Source organism: Vanessa cardui, chromosome 19 (assembly GCF_905220365.1).
Source record: "Vanessa cardui chromosome 19, ilVanCard2.1, whole genome shotgun sequence".
NCBI classification, from domain to species: domain Eukaryota; kingdom Metazoa; phylum Arthropoda; class Insecta; order Lepidoptera; family Nymphalidae; genus Vanessa; species Vanessa cardui.
Genome location: NC_061141.1, coordinates 2,797,179 through 2,821,061, shown reverse-complemented (window position 1 = coordinate 2,821,061; position 23,883 = coordinate 2,797,179). Strand labels below are relative to the sequence as shown.

Genomic DNA, 23,883 nt, shown 5'->3' with positions numbered 1-23,883 from the left:
TTAAACATATATAAATAAACATTAAAGGCTGTATAGCTTCTAGCTAATTTAGTTATATTCAATCATATAATTACATAAATGTAATAAATACTTTTTGGTTTGACGTTTTTATTAACAAAATAAATATAATAATAAAATTTTACTCCGAAATTCTTAGTTAAGAAAAGGGAAGATAATAAATGATTGTAGCAAAACTGGAAAATATAAATATTGCAAACTGTTATAATTGTACATTACTTAATTTTCCTGTTTTCTTAAAGCTGTTTTTAATAGGTACTTTGTTTTGCATTTATAAATAAACTAGATATAGATTAACGCTACTATAGTTCACCCCTGAATAGAATTATGATTGCGAATATAACTATGTGCCTCGCTAGACAATAAACAATCATCAATGGAATGACGACCAAGATTTTTTCGTTCATTTCCTTGATACAGATATAGATATAATATTCGATGTGACTTCAATCATTCCACTAGATAAGTCGCTCTTTTGCCAAAACCACCCAGTATGCTGCCAACATTTGCGCAGGGTTGACGTCCTGTGCCCGTCGCCATATTGCATCGTTTTTCCCGCGTTTCCATCATTTTCATCCGCCTCGAGTTAAGAAATAATTAGTGTCCTTATGAAGGAAGTAAATTCATATCTTCTTTGGGAGCTGACAAGTAATAGATATTTTCAGGATAACAACTTTTACAGAATACTAGGTAAGTTTATATTTTATTATTTTTTTATAAATAATTTAATACTTAACAACGTATCTTTGGTAACGATTTCTCCTTTTTTTAGTCTGTAGGTTAAGAGTTAAATGTACAGCCTATTCGAAATTTTGGCAAAGTTCCAAGAATCAAAATATTTTTCTCGCGTACTATAACAATTTGACTTTGTTTAGGCCTTTGATGGCATGCAATAATTTTTTAATAGTTCCAGTTTTAATACCATAACAATAACACCTGCAGTAATAATCAAAACTTAAACAGCATTCTATTAAACATACGTTATGTAAACAATCAAGTTATTTTTTTTTTCACGAAAACCAATCGCCTTTTAATAAAACCTCATTTGTCAAAAACCTTTGTAGCTTTTGATAATGGAAAATATAACTTGCCAAATAACGCTATGAGAAGGTCGTACGACAATGATTAATAACGACTTGGTGACAACGATAGTTACGCACAAAAACATATCTGAATTATTTTTATATAAAATTAGTAGGGCTGATCAAGTTGATTAGAAAAAAAGATGGACACGTGTTAACATAGCCTTCCAAACATCACGATTATTCTTCGTAAAATAGCAATAACATTTAAGAACAAATATATATTCCTAATAACCACACGATACCTTAGCTTTAATAAATTTATTTATTCTTACAAACATTTCACTTTACATTATTTTCATGCGTCTTTATAATAAATAGTGTGTGAGGCAGGAGCTCAAAGTAGGTTACCCTGTACTAAGGGTATCCTTGAAAAATGAGAATACAATTTTTGCCAAACCTATAAGGTGACCTTACTAGTTTTACTCATAATATTCACAATATTAAATAAATAGTATATTAAAATCTACATACATAAAATGTCGCTATGCTTATTATAATTAGAGAAGATTACCAATAATCCTTCAAATGATGTGCTAAATGTTCCCTAATATAGTTTAAGGGTTGACGATACTCAACGATTGGCATAGAAAAAGGACAACGACGCCAGCCCGGCGTCGTCTCGGCGCCGGCCGAAGATTACGATTGAATTATTCCATCATTGAAATCATATTTACTGAGTGTGAAGGATCTGATAAATCTTTTGTCTGAATTAATTTTGATTAACTATTCGTTCTGTATATTTATTGTCACACCTAGAGCTTAACTAAGTAGCATTTACTTGTCTGCGATGAAACTAGGCCAATTAGGTACGGGGCTCTTGGATTTATGGGGCAGTTGTTATCTTAACTCAATATTTTTCATTTTCATTTTCTTCTTAATACGGCGAAATTAAAACAACTGTTGTCAATATTATCAAATTATTCGAATGAGTGAGCAAGTGTAACAAAAAGCACATGTGGCATCACATCTTACGTTACCAGGATTTGTGTCGCATTGCTGATATGAGGAGTTATCCTCAGACGGCCTATTAGGGTTGCGTAAACGAACGTAAACGCTAAGAAAGTTACGAATGCTACACTTGTCACTAGATTTGCGATTCTGGAGTCACTTCGTATCTCACACGTAAAATGGCGGCAATGCACGCATCACACCTGAAAGCAACGTTTCAAATGTCCATGGGTGGTAGTCATTTTCATTCATGAGTTGAAACCACGCTCGTTTGCCAAAAACATTTTCATATATCTGACCACTTATGGTATATGCCATTTTAATTCTTGTATCCTATAATTTTTATAATCATGACAGGCAATGCAGTCACATGCTATATGACATTCCACGCTCTTACAGAATACCTCTGCAGTACTGCACGATGATATGACACTGGCGACGCATAACTTTGCATTCGTTCTCGTATCGTCTGTATCAAATATATTTTCTGACTTTTTTGCTTTCAGTTATTTTATAATTACGATTTTTTATAATTTTGCTTTGTTTGTTACATTTTTTAAGGCATCTTCATGGTGATGTCTATCCTCAATAATTAGTTAATTTAAATGTTAAAAAGAGTAACTACTGAGTTTCTTGCCGGTTCTTCTCAGTAGAATCTACTTTCCGAACCGGTGGTAGCTTCACTTGGTTGTAAAATGACGATTCAAAAGTGCTTGTAAAAGCCTACTTGAATGAAGTTTATTTTGATTTGATTTGAAAAAGTGCCTTATGAAAATTTCATCATTTCTAAGATAAAAATACGCCAATGATACCAACCAATAATATTTTGTGCTGGTGTTTACATTTCTATTTATTATAATAATTTACTCACCTTTAAACCGGAAAAACAATACATCTTACATCGGAACAGAACAATGTAACTCGGTGGTAGAATACTTGGTAAATTTACTCAAGTAATATATTTATTTGGAACGATATATTATTTTATTTTATTTAACTTCGTTTAATATACTTAGCAACCAATAATTGAAAGTGACATGAAATTCGATATATTATCGTATAAAGTGTTCCAAAAATTGCTCTCCAAGTTAACAAGGCAAAGTGGACTGAATAAAGAACTTGAAAAAAATACAGGAAAATAATTACTTTAACTGCGCCTTTTTGTGATTAATTTGTCTTTTCTTATCTCGTAAGAACAAAAAATATATCGATGTAATTTACATAAATCAAACCAAATGCTAATAAATTAAAAAAATAACATAATTAAACAATCACCACAGCTGCAGAAATGGTATGGTATAGGTTCTTAAGCTTCTCTTTAAGAGAATACTTGGTGGTTGGGCTTTGTGCAAGCCCGTCTGGGTAGGTACCACCCACTCATCAGTTATTCTACCGCCAAATAACAGTACACAGTATTGTTGTGTTCCGGTTTGAAGGGTTTGTGAGCCAGTATAACTACAGGCACAGGGGATATAACATCTTAGTTCCCAAGGTTGGTGGCGCACTGACGATGTAAGGAATAGTTAATATGTTAGAGCACTGCCGGTTACAGTATAAAAATTTTAAAGCGCCAAATATTTGGAATTTATTTACAACTCATCGCCCGTGCCTTCGGTGATAGTCTGTATTTTAAGGATTCGTCGCCAAGCGTTGGCTATAAAAAATAACTCATATTCAAGCTTGCTTCAGAACACATTGTATCAAATTAATGAAACAGTTTAGATATTCAATGATATGAAAACAGGCATTCAGAGTTACTTTCATTTATAATAAAAGTAAAGTAAAGTAAAGTAACAGCCTGTAAATTTCCTACTGCTGGGATAAGGCCTCCTCTTCCATTAAGGAGAGGGTTTGGTACATATTCCACCACGCTGTTCCAGTGCGTGTTGGTGGAATGCACATGTGGCAGAATTTCGAAGAAATTAGACACATGCAAGTTTCCTCACGATGTTTTCCTTCACCGCCGAGCACGAGATGAATTACAAATACAAATTCAGCACATATATATATAGTGTTGCTTGCCTGGGTTTGAACCCGTAATCATCGGTTAAGATGCACGCGTTCTAATCACTGGGCCATCTCAGCTCAATATCATTTAACATATTAGTGCAGATGTCATAGTTTTGAGTTCCCCGTTAGTAAAGTTTTTCTGCTAGTATTTCTGGATGTACCGCTCAGCTCGAAATAAATTATAAACACAAATTAAGTATATGAAAATACAGCGGTGCTCGTCTAGGCTTGAACCCGCAATTATTGGTTAAAACGCACGCGTTCTAACCACTGGGCCATCTTGGGTCAATTCATACATACGTATATTGAACATATTCAACTAAGATCTTACTCTTTCGAGAAAATAATATTTGTTTAATCAAAATTCTGAATAATAGAAATCTATTCTTAGTTTAGCTTTATATTATTTCCATGTCGACTTCCACAAAAATGCACGGGCGTACTTAACAGGGATTATAAACGTAGAAACTTCTATAGCGCCATACAAGCAAGCGCTCGACTAATTCGGGCGAGGCGACTGTTCCGCCTACAAAGCGTTTTTAAGCACAAAAGACTATTTATATATCGTCTTTTGCAAATTATTTTTTAATTATGTCTTACATATTTACAAAGTCCATATATACAGTTACAGTTTGTCAATTGTTTCTTTATTCTTTAATTGCTAATGACGAAATAGTAATCAATATAAATTTGAAATAAGAATAAAATAACATTGTCGAAATATCGAGCTCCGCCGAACGAAAATAAAAAAAAAACATGGTTAATATTCCGAAATCAATAACTTTATAAAATTGTTGTTTATTTAAAATCTTATAAAGAATAAAATTGTTCGAGAGATTTTTTTTTTTAATTTCCAAATAGTTATTGTTGAAATTTATAATCTGTTTGTCTTTGATTATTGAGACAAAAAATCTGATATATGTACGCAACTTTAAGCAAAACTGTGTTACTCTATATGAATTAAACGGCACTGGTTTTATAAATGCCATGTGTGATGCGATTAACGGCCTGTCCTTCATTCACGCAGCCACCGATCAACTTGATTTGACTTGAACTTGATTTTGCCATAAATGCATTCCGTTTTTTTTTAAACTCTTTTTTATATTGATCAAAGAATTTCTCTATTCATCCAAAAATTCTATAAAAAGATTTCATTGATTTTTATTTATAAAATAATATCTATTAAAATAATATCTTGTATATATGTATATTGCTATTTGCTATTAAATATATCTATCATAGATAACAATTTTCATTGTGTGACGTTTGATATTATTTAACGATATTTCGTATGCTTTAAACCAAGTTCGTTCGAACAACAACCGTTGGTCTGAAAAACTAATGACGTCACATCCCTGAGCCTTACGTAACGACGAACGTCAACGCGTTACACAACCCCACACCTGACTGTAACACGTCACGATAATTTGATAACCTAACATAAGATTCAATTCCGTGTAACTCGATTATAATAATAGCGTGGTCGCACTGGCAGATGCACTTGGCTTGTCACAATGTCCAACAATAACGAGTCCTATTCGGTTTTAACCGGCCCTTGATCTAAATCAATTTTGTTAACCAAAATAAAACGTCTACCGTCTAGCCAATGATGTTCTAGTAAACAGATGTGTCATTAACGCGCAAAAATTGAAGACTAGAAAACGTCCTAATTAGGACGTTTGCCTTTAGTCGTTTTCATCATAATTATGCCAGTAATACGTTATGATACATCACAATTATGTAGTAATACGTTTTGCGTAATTAAAACATCTAGTTATCCCTTTTACTTATTGTTTTTATCAAGCTATCCTTTTTACTTGTAACGAAATGTAAAATAAACGGTCCCCGGCGCGGCACACTGTTTAGTATGGGTATGACATATCTGTTGATTACAATATCATTGCGTCTAGCAATGTCTCTAGTCGATTGTACAATGGGCTATTTGGTTTTTAAAATTATATATAGGTTTCATAATAGGACACTAATTACTGTAAATAACGGCATTGTAAATTTGTTTAAATGAAAAGAGCAACTATGCGAGTCTCTTGTCGTTTCTTCTCGCTAGAAGGTGCTCTCCGAAACGGTGGTAGTATTTAATAATTGACGATTCAAAAACGCTTCATTGTAAAGCTTACTTGAATAAAATTGATTTGTTTTGATTTGATTTGATTTAAATCTATTTTATATTATTTAGTAGAGGTCAAGTTGTTTTTTTTATTTGTAGTACATATTTGCCGAAAAATATCATATTAAAAAAATCGTATTTAAATACCGCGTGAAACCCTACTTGGATAATATGGCACTGTAATGGGGTCGGTGACGTCACTTGCTTGTATTTTAATTTGAGGTACATACAGTAGGCAAACAAGGTTAACAAGCAAGTGACTTCATCATAAGCCCGGCCAATCGCGAGCAATTTGTGTCACGTGACAAACGTTTAAAAAAATGCTATTTTATTTATGAATAGCAAAAATGAAGCTCTTGGTGAGAGCTTTGTGTGAGCCCGCCTGGGTAGGTACCACCCACTCATCAGATAATCTACCGCTAAACAACAGTACGCAGTATTGTTGTGTTCCGGTTTGAAGGGTGAGTGAGCCAGTATAACTACAGGCACAAGGGACATAGCATCTTAATTCCCAAGGTTGGCGCATTGGTTACATTGCTTACATCGGTAAGGAATATTTAATATTTCTTACAGCGTCATTGTCTATGGGTAATGATGACCACTTACCATCAGGTGGCCTATATGATCGTCGGCCAACCTATACCATAAAAATATATGAATTTTTGAATAAATTAAGTATTATTTTCAACTTTCGTTTATAAACAACCATTTTTAAACTCATAATATGTACTGATTACTATAATTGACAATTTATTTTACGCATTGTCAAATAGCCTATTAGATATTACATATTACCTTTTTATACTAAAACGATTTTTCAGCTCAGCATTTCAGAGAACGCTTGGAAGATGCCTTAAGTTTTGCATAACTTATCTGAAAATAGATTCACTTTCGTTCTATTTTTAAATCGACGAATTCGATTATGTTCATAATGTTGCCAGTTATTACATAATCTTTATAAACAAAGCGTACTTGACTGATAAAAACGGAACCCGGTAAAAGCAAATACATAACAAAACACTAGACAATTGTCGCTAGAAGTCAGTACTTGAGTTAACTTTATCTGTATCAATCACATATTATGTGTAGGTAATGTATATTATAAAGTAGCTATATATATAATAAGTAGCAGCGTTATTTCTGAAATACATAATTTTACAACCTCCATGGTCGAGTAGTGGGTACACCGGGTTTAATGGTACGTGACTCCGAGGTTCCAGGTTTGATTCCCGGGCAGGGCCGGATTTAGGGAAGGGCAACCGGGGCAACTGCCCTGGGGTCTCCACATAAGTGGGGGCCACAAAAGTTTTCAGTGAGTTAACAAATACCGAGATACAGTCAAACTAATCTTACTACTTAATATTTTAAAAGTTATCGATACCAGTCAAGAAATACTTACTGATTCAAATCAATAAAAGCTTAAGCTAATCCAATAATCCATGATATAATTATTAGGATCTCCACGCTCCTGTTGATCTAGGGCCTCCACTGCTTTGTGGCCCCAGGGCCTCCAGACCTTTAAATCCGACTCTGTTCCCGGGTGAATCAATGTATAAAAAAAGTTAATTAATTTTCTATGTTGTCTTGGGTCTGCGTGTTTCTGGTACCGTTGTTACTTCTGATTTCACACACAAGTGCTTAGCTACTTACATTGGGATCAGAGTGACATATGTGATGTTGTTCAGTATTTATATTTCACAGACTCTACGATGTCACGCCTTCGGACATGAGTAGACTCCTTCAGATCAATAAAGTCTTAAGTCGATGTGCATTATGTAGGATGCTGGACACTTTGGATCCCTTATTTCTTGTAGTGGTCACCTCGGCTTTCTCGGCTGACTCATAATCGGTTACATTGTTATGGAAAGGACCATAATTACTAGACATTTCGATAAAATGTAAGCTGTAATCGAGCAAGTTGTCCAAATCCTTCAAACAATAATTTGACAAATATATAAACCAAGAAAATATAAAATGAGAGCGTCGTAAGTTATCCCAATAAGTACGAGAGTTTCATTTTCATATATAAGTGACATCGGTCTCGGAAAAGTTGTAAAATTGTCTATTTCTAAAGCTCATTGTTTTTTATCACTTTTTATAGTGATATATTTTAGAGTGATTTTATAACATATAATAAACTTGGAGTGTTTAAAAAGTGCTTTTTTACTCAATGCATATATATGTATACACGGTACATATGCCAAAATAACAATGAAAAAATTTTTACAATTTTTGTCTGTCTGTTTGATTGTTCCGGCTTATCTCTGGAATGAATGGATCGATTTTAGACGGGACTTTCACTGGCAGATAACTGACATAATAAGGAGTAACTTAGGCTACAATATTTTTTTTTTTATAAATTCTAGTAGTAGAAGTAGATTCTTTAAATTTATAAGGCATATAATAATAAAAGGCAGATTAACTTTAATATAGGAAAGATATTTTAGATATTTATAATTATATTTAACTAAGATAATTTATTTCAAATGATGATATGAAAATAGAATGTTAGCAAGCTAAAGTGTTTCCTGTTAGTTTTTATCGTTAGAATCTACGTACATTCCGAACCGGTGGTAGCTTTTTTTTGTAAGATTTGTAAAAGAACTGTATCTATATGTACTCAAAGTAAAAGTAATTAAGGTCTTGCTTGGATGTGGATAGATATAGAGGAAGAGAACGACCAAGAAATAATTGATGATTTGTATGAACGCTGAAAATAACGTTACTTTTGAGATGACGTCAGAGTATGGAAGACATACTGCACCGATACCAAATAAAATTAAGATAATAGCAGGAGGATGATGATAATATATAATTAAAAGTTCTTTTAAAAGTCTTTCCTCTGGATGCAAAACGAAAATAAACACAAATAAATTATCTAATTTGGTTTTATTGGATTGATTTGGTGAAAGAGAAAAGACTGACTTACTTTTGTATTTATTATATTATTATGAATAATGTTATAGTGTATGTGTAATGTTATAATAATAATTTATTCTTATAATATTAAATTAAGATTACACAGCAGCGCCACAGACTATAGAAACATATAGACCTGCTATAAAGCCATTAAGCATTTTAATCTAAGCTTATAACTTACTAACTACAAAGTGTTCAGTTGGTATACACAAAAATAATACCACATAACAGAGGAATCTATCATAATTTCCTACAGAGTTTTATTTTTAAAGATTCCGTGTCTAAAAATTATTAACTCTATATCTTTGGTTAAAATGTAGGCTCCCTGACGCCTGAACGCATGACCTTACTTTTATTTTACCCATTAACATTTTTACGACATCTATATTAATGCTACAAATACGAAAAATACTCTATCTGTTACGATTTCACGACTAATCTATTGTACTAAATTTGATGGAATTTGGTAGCTTTTTAATCTAGCATACTGTTTATAGAGCTGACTTTTTAGTTCTCAACATTTTTATTTTGAAAAATATTAACAATATAGAAACGAAAGTGTTTATTAAACTACTGGTCTATATTATACTATTGGTCTATTCTTAAAATTAGATTGCAATAGACGTAAGATATTTTTATATGTTGTTATATTAAGAGCATTGCTGTTCCTTATAGTACAATTAATTAGTTTTTTTTTTCAAGACATTTGTTAAGAAAAATAAATGACAATCCCATAGATTCCAACCTTAATAATTAAATATTAATTTGATTTCATTTAGTTTACATAGTTACCTTAGTATATTTATTTTAATATTAAAAAGAGAAGGTACATTTTTTTTACAGTGCGTTTATTTTTAAAAATGTGTTCGATTATCAACTACTTGACTCAAAAGTTTTCGTGAATTTTTTATTGAATAAAATATATTGATTTTGTTTTGTTTATAATACATATCTATTACACTAAGAATTTCTATTTTGAAATATTGTTATAGAAATTTACAGAAATAAAACAATTGTACTAGTGTATATACACAAATACACAACTCTTTATTTTATCCAGTCGGCTGAGAATGGTAAAATCGTTGGATAGCAGCCGGGCGTGAGGCGTCGCGCCGCAATGCAGCACTACTCTATCAATCGATCTTTGCAACCCATTTTAACGAATTAATCCATTCACAGATAATTAAAATATATATTTTTTTAATTTTCGAACTAGCACAGGCTGTACAGCTAAATTCTCATTATTTTTTTTTATATTATAGTGTTATTTTTTAACAACGGTCTTGAGACTTTCTGCCTCGCGTAGCTTTCGTACTATTGGGTTTTCCGTGAAAACTTTCAAACGTATTTTTGTTCAACTTCATGTTATCAATCTAAATATAAAATCATGTGTTCAGCAACAATTAATTTTTTAAGATCTCTAAGAGTTTAACAAATGTTTGAATTTCGTTTAATATTCGTAATACTTATTTTACTTATATGATGCATTATATTTGATACTCTTTCACGCAAAAACTACACAACGGATTTAGATAGCTTTGGAATTTACATAGCTTATACTCTGTCTCAACACACGTTCTTTAAACGCGCGGAAAGTCTCAAACGAAAAGGCAGCATTAAATAATGCAATTTTTTGTTTGTTTAACCTATCACAAAAATTACCCTGTATTTTATGAATTAATTAGGAGAATACGTCCCGAATTATTTGTAATTTTACTAAGATAATTTTGATGTATAATATAATAACCGTATTTAGTAAATAAATCTAGTAGTAAAGTAAATAATTCTAAATAATATAATAAAATATACACAGAGATGTAAAAAATATATATATTGATTTACATAAGAATTATCACCGGTCAATAAACTATATAAAAATAGTTTATGTATAAATCATGACCGCGTGGAATGGTGGCAAGAATGCTAGCAGCATTTCCCCGTTGAATCGCAATTCCGATCCTCTGGGCAAGAAACGAAACAGCCTACTGTCTCAAGTGGAGGCAATAAGGCGATCTTATACTTTTCATAAAGCACAACTACTCCATTGTCCAAATATTTCAATAGCAAATGGGACAAAACATATTTTGGAATAAGACAATTAATAATAAGAAGTTTCTATCAGTGTATACGAAAAAATACACGTCATACTGAGATTTGACAATTTACATCAAAGTGAAATTGTAAGAATATAATCGTATTATCAGCATATAAGTTAATTTGTGGCATATATAACATATGCAAGTGTTAAAACACAATCTAATATGCTTAAAATAAATCACGTGCCTTTAAAAACATGTTCTTATGATGTATCTTACTATATTATTGATCGTAAGTAATTAATTATCTTATTCTTATTATTATTTACTTGGTGGTAGGTTGTGCAAGCCCGTCTGGATAGGTACCACCCACTCATCAGTTATTCTACCGCCAAATAACAGTACTCAGTATTGTGTTCCGGTTTGAAGGGTGGTAGAAAATTAAATAGGATTATTGATTGCACTTATTACTTACTAATTTGTTACTATTTAACAAATAGTTAACTTTAGATGGCGTAAAAAAGTTATTCTGAGATGTTTTTGGACAAAAACCCGAAGTTTTCTTGGAGACGTACTAGTTTTTTGTTATTGTTATAATTTACACTGTTCTTTAATGATAATTGTCTCATCGTTATTTAATTATTTCCAAACTTTGTTCATTTGTATTATGTTGTCATTTATGTAATATATAATGTATAGCGAAAGCAACTTCATTCCAACGCGGCGTCCCACGATACCTTTCGTTTCGTTTTATTGCAAATTGTCACCGTGATTTAAATTAGACTAATGATCAAATCAAATCAAAGTAAACTTTATTCAAGTAGGCTCTTACAAGCACTTTTCAATCGTTATTTCACAATTAAGTGAAGCTACCACCGGTTCGGAAAGTAGATTCTACCGAGAAGAACCGGAAAGAAACTCAGTAGTTACTCTTTTTTAACATTTATAAATTCAAAGTCATGTTAAATACAATTATTTCAATTAATATATCCTGCTTGGAAGTCAACTCCACGCTTTTTTTCTCAATACTTATCTAGAAATTGATTTAATATATAATTTTAATTGTAAATAATTACTTTCCATTAGACGTTAGCGATGTTAGAAACTTTAATCCTTACATCTCCAATGTGCCACCGATCTTGAGAACTAAGATATTTTATGGTAGGATATATGATGATTGGTATTAGCTACCAGACTTGCATAAAACCTTACTACCAAGTTAATGTAATGTGTAATGTTGAGGCTAGATGATGGGATGGGCAATTGGCAGTGGCGGATTTACCAATAGGCTTAGTAGGCAGGAGCCTAGGGCGGCAAATTTAGCCCAAATTTGTTATTATCTTACGGAAATTAAAAAAGAAACTTATAATTATATGTATACACATTACATCCGTAATCCGTGTATTCGTCACTACATAGCGGGTTGGAAAAATAATCTAGTAACTGACTGAAATATCACCTATTTTATAATCAAACTAATAACGGAAAAAACCTGATAGATGGATAGCCCACTAGCCTACTAGCGGCATATTTGTAAATCCGCCACTGACAATCGGGATATAGAAATATAAAAATAAATAAAAGACAAATGCAATTAATAATGTTTAAAATACAAATGTTACTGATACAAATAAGTATTACATTTGTCAAATAATAAGTAGGGACCTACACTCCACTACCATACCTACATTCATCTGAATTTGACTGTGTAATTATGATTTTGACAGTGTACTACAAGGCAGATTCATTAATATAATACAAAACCTGTAAATAACAGTTATTTAATACGAGTGAGTATTGTGAACAAGACATTCGTAGATAATGTCGAAATATCGAGCTCCACTAACTAAAAATAAAAATCATGGTAAATATCTGTGGTGGTGTATTAGATAACTGTAATTAGTTAATTTTAAATTTTATACTTGTAAATTGAAGCCAATGCGATAAAGTAGAAGAGGTCTATAAATACAGCAATGATCTTCTACTACTGAATTGAAACTAAATCTTTAATACCATTTACTTCTTTTCGTAGTTCAATGGGATTGCAGATATTTCGTGCGATTTGGAAAAATGAGATCTAAACTGATTTCAATAAACTTCATTTCCCAAACGTACCGTTTCGACGCTTGAGCCTTTCTTCCTTTTCAATTATTTAATTTTAACACATTTATTGAAAAATACTACATCTTAGATCCCATCATTGATGTCACATTGATAGGGTGAAAATCTTCTATAATAATATTATAAATGTAAAAGTAACCCTGTCTGTCTGTCAGTCGCTTTTTCACTTTGTGTAAAGCAAACTTGAACTGCAAGGAAGGATAGGCTACTTTCTTAGCCTGACACACAACAATCAACGCTCTAAAAAACGAGCGAAGCCACGAACAAATAGTAGTTTATATTTTACTGCAAACTAATTTTGATTGTAACTTATAGAACTGTAAACTAAAGATGTTCCAGTGGTTCAAACCCAGGCAAGCACCACTGAATATTCATGTGTTCAATTTGTGTTTACAATTCATCTCGTTGTCGACGGTGAAGGACATAGTGAGGCAACCTGCATGTGTCTAATTACATAGAAATTCTGCTACATTTGTATTCCACTAACTAACCCGCATTGGAACAGTGTGGTGAAATATTTTCCAAACCTTCTCCTCAAGGGGATAGGAGGCTTTAGACCAGCAGTGGGAAATTTACAGGCTGTTGTTTTTGTTTGTTGCAGAACGGTTAACCCGAGAATGAAACGCAATGAGTCGTCTAGAAGCGTCACGTCAAGGTACTCGGGTCGCCGGGGCTCGCAGCGGCCGGCGCTGACCCTCAGCTTCCGCCAGAATTCGCTCACCATCAGCTCGCTCGCTCAGCAGTCTGCATTTCTAACGGAGAAAGCGCTTAAGGATTCAGAAGGGTGAGCTTTATTTATTATCCGTTATTTTATTATATATATATATTGTATAATCCGTGTTTTTTAGCCTAAGTTATTTATTATTATATGAGGTATCTGCTAATGAAAGTCCCGTCAAAATCGGTCTAGCCGTTCCAGAGATTAGCCGGAACAAACAGACAGACAGACAAAAGTTGTAAAAAATGTTATTTTGGTATATGTACCGTGTATATACATATGCATTGAGTAAAAAAGGGCTATTTTAATATTACAAACAGATACTCCGATTATATACATAATATGTATAGATACTTATTGCTTATATGTAATTTCAATGTAAATATTTGCTTACCCAGTTACTACTCTTTGATTGTCTTATCGTGTATCTATGTATATAATATGTAGAATCGTTTCTACAAACAAACGCACAGCCATACACACTGAGCCTATAAAGTTAGAATTTAGTAAATGCGTTAATTTATAAAGTAATTCTTTTACTATTCTTGGAAATTTATTCTGTTTTGAAAAAATCTTTTTTAGAACTGTAATGGGAGAAGTAGATTTATATGAATTTTACCGATACTAAATCGGAACGGACAACTTGACTTAGTAAAGCTGGATGTAATAATAAGCGCTGTGTTTCATTTTTACTTTTTAATTTTGAAAACGAGTAGCTACTGAGTTTCTTGCCGGTTCTTATCGGTTAGAATATACATGCCAAACCGGTAGTTAGATTATTAAATGACAATTCAAAAGTGCTTGTAAAATCTTACTTGAATAAAGTTTATTTTGATCTTTGATTTTGCTGTATCGTAATATACATATATTATAATATACATATAATATATAAAAAAATTCGGTGGTTACTCAATCCTCAATCGACGTTATTTTCGCATAGATACATATAACATATGCCATAGATTTAAAGAGTCAACTATTTCTTATATCGGAGTTAGGAAAATATTGCTTGCAGCAATATTAAATATAGCTATTGAAGTAATCTACAAATATTTCGTTTTCTATTTCAACTTATTAGCTGTGTCTAAGTAAGTAAGACCATCAAATAACATTATTTGGAATGTAAAAAAAACATCTCCAATAAATATTTTCTCTTAACATTGATCAAAGAAACTTGGCATTCGTTCAACGGTCGAATTGATTATGCTTGTGACTTGTAACAGGGATGAGATAAAACTAGTTTTATTTATGAAGTTATTTATTATAATTTACTAGATAAACCTGCGTCTTTACCCGGGTTATAAAACTTACCATTAGCACACTAATTTTACTCTCTCGAGAGGTGAATTAAAAGAAATATCTCCGTACCGAATTTCATCGCAATCGGTTGAGAGGTTTAAGAGTGAAAAGTTAACGGCGAGTTACATACTCATTTATAATATTAGTATAGACAAAATTGTTGAACTTTAGCAAAACTACACAATATTTCATTGTATTGCTACGTTTTGTTCTTGGTAGGAATGTTTATAATGAATTTGTGAAGATTTGCATGGATTGAAAACTTATATACTAAGAATCTGGTCAACTTGAATCAAATAGTTACATTAAATTTACATTATAACACTGTTAAATACTGTAAATTCGTCCTCGTTTCACCAATCTCAAGGGAGAACAGCCAACATCGGACAAATTATAGAGCGTACGTGTGTGCGTAAATACACATACACTCTTATTTCCTTACACTCATAATCTGATGGGATAATCCTCCAAATTTCTAGACACAGACCTGTTATAAAGAATTTTTTGACAGAAAAACCCTATAACAAAATCAAGTTACCTTTTGCCTAGCCACTAGACCAGCGAGGCATTCCTTAATATATATAATCGAGACTAGTCTGTATGTATAGAAACGTTCTTATAGTAGAGTTATTATATAAAACTAAGCAAGAACAGCGCAGGAAACGATTCTAAAATGTCAGAAAATGAAATGCGACCTTAATTTAAACAATCAGTATTTATTAAACTAATAGAATATTTTGTATTATTGGTCCATTTGATCGACTGCATTTCTTCTATTTATTTATTAGGTAACCCAGCGTGTTTAAACTTATTTAAATATGAAAATAGAAAATAGGTTACATTGAAATGTTAAGCAAATCTAATTTTAATTTGTCATAGAAGATCTCATTATATTCGAATAGGTATTTAATAATTACGTGGTGAAGGAAAACATAATCTTATAAATATTATAATAATAATAATCTTACAATTTAAAATCTGATTTTATAACGTAATACTTAGTATAAAAGATTATATTATATATTATAGTATCTAAACTTCATTAAAAGAATGAATAATATGGTATTTTCGTCAAATAATTTAACAAAAATTATGTACCAATGATCTTTATTTGATTTAAAATTAATGTTAATATGTCATGATCTGTTTAGCAGCACAAGGATAAAAATATAGCCTTGGAAATGGCATCTTCAAAACGGTATGAATCCGAACAGTCGCGCTTTTCACATAGCTCATGATTCATGACACATGGAATTTGAATTCACTAGATTATCCATTCAACTTTGCTTCATATTTAAATAATATTTTATGAATTAAACAACTTTATTTACAGAGCGGATCCTAATAGTCAAACAGACGCAGTTTCTTGGTTCAGTCTAGTAAGTATAACTAATTAAATTACCTTCAGTTTAGGGCATTAGGGTGTCATCAACTACGCCTCATGGGCATTCTTATAATCAGTGATATAGCCGTTTAGAGAATAGGGTATGAAAATCTATGTTATTCAGTTTATAATACTGAAAAGATGGTGATGATGGTGAAAACTAGTCCGATTTTGATGGATCTATTCCTGCTTAATAACCCATTTATTAGTAGAATGTTAGACCATTTTTAGAGGTATACCTTCTACAGCCAAACAGCAATGATAATAAAATTGTTGTGTTCTGTTTTGCTTACTTGATTTTACTTTATTTTTATCGGAAAATTGTAGAATAAAGACTAATCGTAATGCTAATAGTATACTCAAAGTAATTTAATTAACAATCGTTTGTCTCAAGTATCATACATAAGTTGATGATACTGCACCAGAAATGTTCGCACAAGTATGAACAATTGTACTAAGTGTCAACTCAATTAGTTGAAAGAATGGGTTAGGAACGCGTGCGACACAGACTAAAAACATTCATAACATGCTCAATCACAGAGTAACTGAATTTATTAATCTCTAATCTCTATTTACAAGATACAAACAAAAATGCAAAATAATAACCAAATTATATCAAATTAAGATTTTCACGTTAATCAAAATTGGTTAAGAGGATACTTGGTGATAGGGCTTTGCGCAAGACCGTCTGGGTAGATACCACTTATGAGTTGTTCTACCGCCAAACAACAGTACTCAGTATTGTTGTGTTCCGGTTTGAAGGGTGAGTGAGCCAGTGTAACTACAGGCACAAGGGACATAGCATCTTAGTTTCCAAGGTAGGTGGCGTAGTGACGATGTAAGGAATAGTTAATATATCTTACAATGTCATTGTCTATGGTTGATGGTGACCACTGACTATCAGGCCCATTTGCTCGTCCACCTATAGTTAAATATAATTCATTAAATACATCAACCGGCTTAGTAGAACATTTTGGATTACTGACACGCTGAAATTCTTTTGCCGATTCTTCTCAGCTCAGTTTTCCTTTTCCGAACTGGTGGTAGTTTTGAATTTGACTAGAGGGAAGAAGTAAGGAAACCCACATCATAAGTAAAGAATAAGTGGTAATGGAAATAATACCGTAATGAAATGTCAATATAGTTTAGATTTGCTAAGCCATGGGAGTTCGTTCTGCTATTCCTGGGCGTGATATTCGCCTCGTTGAACGGTCTCTTCGTGCCAGTCGGTGTCATCATCTACGGCGAGTTCACATCCCTGCTCATAGACCGAACCGTGATGAATGGGACTTCAACTCCCACGCTCACTATTGCGTGGTTTGGCGGAGGCAGGATACTGTGAGTATGAGGATCTTTAATTAAATTCTAATAGTTAAGTATTACAACAACAACAACAACAGCCTGTAAATTGCCCACTGCTGGGCTAAAGCAAATGGAGAGGTCCATTTGAGAAAAAGGTATGGAACATCTTCTACCGCGCTGTTCCAATGCGGGTTCGAGGAATACACTGAGGCAGAATTTCTGTAAAATTTGACACGTGCAGGTTTCCTCGCGATGTTTCCCTTCACTGCCGAGAACGAGATCAATTATATTCACAAATTAAGCACATGAGTATTCAGTGGTGCTAGAACCCGTAATCATCGGTTAGGATGCACGCGATCTAACCACTGGGCCATCTCGCCTCGTTTAAGTATTATAGTGTTTAAATTAAAACCGTTACTAGTACAAGAACCTGCAAAATATATTTTATAATCTCTTTGTGAATAAAAGAACTTATCAGTTTTCTTGTATTCATCATACTTAAGAAATTTTGCCAAACAAATTTTAGTATTTAAACATTCAGTTTCAGTCAGATGGTATTTTTTAGACACTTGTCTCGCCAGACATATTATAGTTTACCTACTAATTGTTTTAGTATTTAAGCAGAAATAAATTCATCCATTAGTGTATCGTTATCCACGTAGTATTCCATTCAAGTTTACAGGATAATATAACATCTTAGTTGTACAATTTAAATATTAATACACCATGTATTAATATTTATTATAACACCAATATCCAAAGCGGTGCTGACTTACCTTAGATGACCTATTTGTCATTTCAACTACCTTTTAAAAAAAGGATCATTTTTTAAAACTGTTAGCGAAAATTTGTAAAAACATTTTGCACAAAGTAATAGTAATTTATAGTTACAAAAAATATGTAAGTATTATTGTATACTAGAATTATAAACGCTCAACAACGACCTCCGTGGTCGAGTAGTGTGTACACCAGTTTTATGAGTACGCCACTTCTGATTCCTGCGCGAGTCGATGTAAAAACTGTTTAGTAATTTTCTACGTTGCCCTGGGTCTGGGTGTATGTACCTTCTTAATTTTGATTACCCATAACACAAGTGCTTTAACTACTTACATTGGGATCAGAGTAATGTATGTGATGTTCAATATTTATTTATTACTCAGTACAAACGCAAGCCGTGAAGAGAATCGTCAAGCCCTGATCGAAGACTCGCAGGCTTTCGGCATCGGTTGCACAGTGTTCTCCGTACTGCAGTTCCTCGTGGGGGTCATCAGTGTTGATCTTTTTAATTATGCTGCACTTAAACAGGTATTTATACATTACCTTACTTAGACGCTTAGATGTCATTTATAAGAATTAACGACACGCCCCGGCTCGCACGGTTGCAATACTGATACTAAATATTCTACAGGATTTGTTTATTTACGACATCACAAAACTTCTAAAATTATCAGTGTTTCTTTACTATATTGTTCATGTATTATATATACTAATCTTCCCCTGGAATCACACTATCTATTAAAATCATCATCGCATCAAAATACGTTGCGTAGATTTAAAGATATAGGGACAGAGAAACCGACTTTGTTTTATACTATGTAGTAATGAAACACCAAAACGGCTCACAGTTAGGGTGCGATATGGGGCAGAATTTCTTACTATCTTTAATCAAATTTTGTGTATGTGATGTAATGTAATATGATGTACGACATATATTAGCTCTTTTTCAAACTTTTTTTGCTGAGGTCGATTACAGCTCTTTCGAGGGATCCTTGTAGTTTATGCCGCATGACGTATTAAAGTCGCATTTTCGAAAGTCTATTTTTGCTTTATTCGCAAGTTTCCTTTGAAATTGTCCTCGAAGTAGTTTCTGACTCATATAAACGGAACGCTTAATCTATCCACATTAAGGAAATTAGTCAAATTCACAAGCTTCACTTAAAATCAAATAATATTAAATTGTCCATGTATTATATTAAAAAATCTTCCTCTCGAATCACTCTATATATTTAAAAAAACCGCATCAATATCCGTTGCGTAATTTTAAAGATCTAAGCATACATAGGGATAGACAGCGGTAAGCGATTGGATTTACACTATATAATGATAATGATACATGATTACTGTGTGGAGATAGATACGGCTGATGTTGTGACCTATTCTGTGCGGCTCCAAATTGTAACTTTAAAAGCCAGGTGTGGAGGAGACTTAACGGAAACCCTGACCGACACGAGCCGCTCCCCGTAAACATAAAACACGCCGCCAAAACACGCCAATCAGAGCTATGAAAATAGTTGTGTTCTATAAATTCATTTTAACATGAAAAAAGTAAATTCGTTTGCGCGTGTTGCATAAAATAGCTTAATTAAACTTTTTTTTTAATTAAAATTTAGTATTTTTTGCAATTTGTGAATTATGCCACTGGGCTGCTCCTTTTCAGAAGAAGTGTTAGAGTTACTGGACTTATATGACTGTTTTTTGTGATACATCATATTATTCCATGGTTTTAACGAATTAAATGCTATGTAGAAACTTATTACTAAAGTACATAAAAATATAGTGACGCTTAATTGGGATGACATTCCCAGTCCATGATTAAAAACGTGTTCTATCTATAGAGATATCTTATAAAATGTTATGATGGAAACAGTTTTAATACTTTGTTGTGGGACAATTGAAATAGTTTAATAGAGCGTTTTGACATTAAACGATCCGATGTCAGGCAATGATAGCCGATAACCGACACCATATTCTATTTTCAAATATTTCCGACAAAATCGTTCCTATACGGTAATCATAGATTACGTAATAAAAAAATTATTTACTGTGTCTATGATATTTGAGACGCAAACAATGATTGGTACAGAGTATTGAACATAGACATTCGATGATGTCTATGTTCAATACTCTGTCACCAATATATCGGTGTCGGCTATGATATCCGATATCGTATCGGACGATATCAAAGACATATTTCATACATTTTACTTCTTCCGATATCGGATCGGATAATGTAAAAAGGCTCTTAGGCTATAAGGTCAAATGTCATGTTAATATTATTCCAGATCGACAGGGTCAAAGAGAAGTTTTTACAAGCCGTCCTGCGCCAAGATATCACGTGGTACGACTTGAACACTTCGATGAATTTCGCAACGAAAGTTTCAGAGTAAGCTCCCAGTTTGTGACGGTAACTTTTGTACCTACATATTTAGATAAAGTTACAAATATATTATGACTTTATTAGATAATTTATAATCTAAAGATACTCCGCTATGTAGTTTTGGTATAATAGAAAAGAGTCTTAGTAATCCAAGTCGCTGGCGTTGTCTGAAATCTGAATTGACAATGATTTTTGTATAAATATATACCTACATGTCAAATTTATAGACGTATTTTAAACGTCAAATCCAATGACCAATTTCATAGCTTGGCTGCCTTACATTTCAGGGAAGATGATCCAATGCATGTCCTCTTTTTCCGTAAAGGAAAGTAGAATGAAAAGTTACAATTTAATTTAATTAATTCAAAATCATAACAAAAGACTATACAATAAAATTATTACAATTATTAAGTTTAAAGGATATTAGGATTCTTTTTTAACACAAATCCAAGTTTTCTTGTTTTTTAAATACTGAATTGAGATGCCCGCCTGTCCCTTTTAGGTGTTTCTTACCAAAAGTTTATAATTTTCTCAACCAGTAAGCAAGTATAGTACAATGTTGAATAAAGATTTTGAATAACGAATTGTTTTTCAGTGACGTAGAAAAATATCGCGAAGGTATCGGCGAGAAGATACCGATGCTGATCTATCTCGTGATGTCGTTCGTCACCGCGGTCATCATATCGTGCGTCTACGGCTGGGAGCTGACTCTCGTCATACTCTCCTGTGCGCCGATTATTATCGCCACTACGGCTATCGTGGCTAAGGTACTACACTACTATGCTGAAAGTTAATTTAAACAACAACAATAACAACAACAGCCTGTAAATTAACAGTCCTGGGCTAAAGGCCTCCTCTCCCTTTGAGCTGGTTTGGAACATATTCCACCACGCTGTTCCAATGCGGGTTGGTGGAATACACGTGTGGCAGAATTTCTATGAAATTTGTCACATGCAGGTTTCCTCACGATGTTTTCCTTGACCGCTGAGCACGAGATGAATTATAAAGACAAATTAAGCACATGAATCAGCGGTGCTTGCCTGGGTTTGAACCCGCAATTATCGGTTAAGATGCACGTGTTCTAACCACTGGGTTATCTCGACTCATCGACTCGACTTATTTAAAAGTAAAATAAATTTCAGTCTATTTTTTGTCATAGAGTTTTTTTTAATCTTACTGTTACATAATTACTAGTTAGGTTTAAAAAATAAAATGCATGATTTTCACATTACTTTATAATGTTATATCATTGTACGACTAATTTATTTTCTTTTGAATTAAGAAAACAAATAATCTGTACTAATAATATAAATGTGAAAGTAACTCTCTCTGTTTGTCTGTCGCTCTTTCACAACCAAACCAATGAAACGAATCTAATGAAATTTGGTGTGAAGCAAACTTAAACTCTAAGGAAGTCCTTCCTTAGAGTTTAAAATTGCTTCACAGGCTTTTTTTTGCCTGACACATGACAACTAGCACTCTATAACGCGAGCGAAGCCGCGAGCGACAACTAGTATTACATAAAAACATCTGATAGGTTCAATCGTCGTTGACGTCACAAGAGCTGAAAGCGTACAGCGTCGCTGGTGTCATCGCGGAGGAAGTCCTCTCGTCCATCCGAACCGTGGTCGCCTTTGGGGGGGAAGAAAAGGAGATCGATAGGTAAGAAAACATCTTTATATATTTCATTTAATACATATCTTTTTTTACTTGGTGGTAGGGCTTTGTGTTAGCCCGTCTGGGTAGGTACCAACCACTCATCAGTTATTCTTCCGCTAGTTGTGTTTCGGTTTGAAGGGTGAGTGAGCCAGTGTAACTACAGGCACAAGGGACATACCATCTTAGTTCGCAAGGTTGGTGGCACATTGACGATGTAAGGAATAGTTAATATTACGTACAGCTTCATTGTCTATGGGTGATGGTGACCACTTACCATCAGGTGGCCCATATGCTCGTCCGCCAACCTACAACATAAAAAAAAATCTCCAAACTAGACACTTAATTTGATATAACTTTTTATAATTCATTCAAACATTCCAATAATCCAATAATAATTATCCAATTTCACAGATATCAAAAACGTCTTGATCCAGCGAAGAAAACTGGTATTAAAAAGGGCGTGTATTCGGGCATTGGTAGTGGTTTCATGTGGCTTATTATCTACGCTACATACGCGTTGGCCTTTTGGTACGGCGTGGGTTTGATCCTGGACAGCCGACACGAAGAGGAACCGGTGTACACTCCAGCTGTTCTGATGATTGTGAGTAGACTATTAATTTTTCAACAAAAAACCATTTATGTTACCATTTCAACTTGACATTGACAACTACTATTAATTGGTATGAGACATAGACAATTATTATTGGTAAAAGATGGATAATAGCAGATATCCCTTGTCCCATTTATTCTAACACTTACTACCGAACATTATCTTTTTCTGATCTTGTATCCCAATTGATAGTCTGATAATAATTATGACCAAGGTAATCCAGAGGTTAGACAATATTAATTGAACTAAAGTTGCTGGCTTACATCCGTAAAACACACTTCAATATTTTGGTGACTAATTTGTGTTTTAAGATTCATTCAAAACACTTCGAGGAAACTAATTCGTATGGGAATAACTTCAAAATATTCTCCATAAATGAAGAGGAAGGCTTAGTCCAGAAATTGAACAAATTATTATTTCAATTACAACACAAATACATAATCGGGCCTCCTGTCTGACCCTCATCTTCCAGAATGTTTTTGGAATGAGTTT

The 23,883-nt window shown here is 33.0% G+C and overlaps 1 protein-coding gene across 3 annotated transcripts in view; it reads left to right on the top strand.

The window, feature by feature from the left end:
- The first annotated feature begins 523 nt into the window (after positions 1 to 523).
- Positions 524 to 23,883, top strand: part of LOC124538034 (multidrug resistance protein homolog 49) — a 36,005-nt gene continuing 12,645 nt past the window's right edge. For 2 of the 3 annotated variants that reach the window (XM_047115035.1, XM_047115034.1), the window contains exons 1-9: positions 524 to 708; positions 13,864 to 14,046; positions 16,613 to 16,658; positions 17,808 to 18,001; positions 19,126 to 19,270; positions 21,028 to 21,128; positions 21,718 to 21,889; positions 22,660 to 22,784; positions 23,193 to 23,382. In XM_047115035.1, coding sequence (XP_046970991.1) covers positions 13,880 to 14,046; positions 16,613 to 16,658; positions 17,808 to 18,001; positions 19,126 to 19,270; positions 21,028 to 21,128; positions 21,718 to 21,889; positions 22,660 to 22,784; positions 23,193 to 23,382 — 1,140 coding nt within the window. In that variant the 5' untranslated portion in view covers positions 524 to 708; positions 13,864 to 13,879. Of the gene's footprint in view, positions 709 to 13,863; positions 14,047 to 16,430; positions 16,478 to 16,612; positions 16,659 to 17,807; positions 18,002 to 19,125; positions 19,271 to 21,027; positions 21,129 to 21,717; positions 21,890 to 22,659; positions 22,785 to 23,192; positions 23,383 to 23,883 lie in introns of those variants that run through there. The other variant, XM_047115036.1, reaches the window with a different exon arrangement.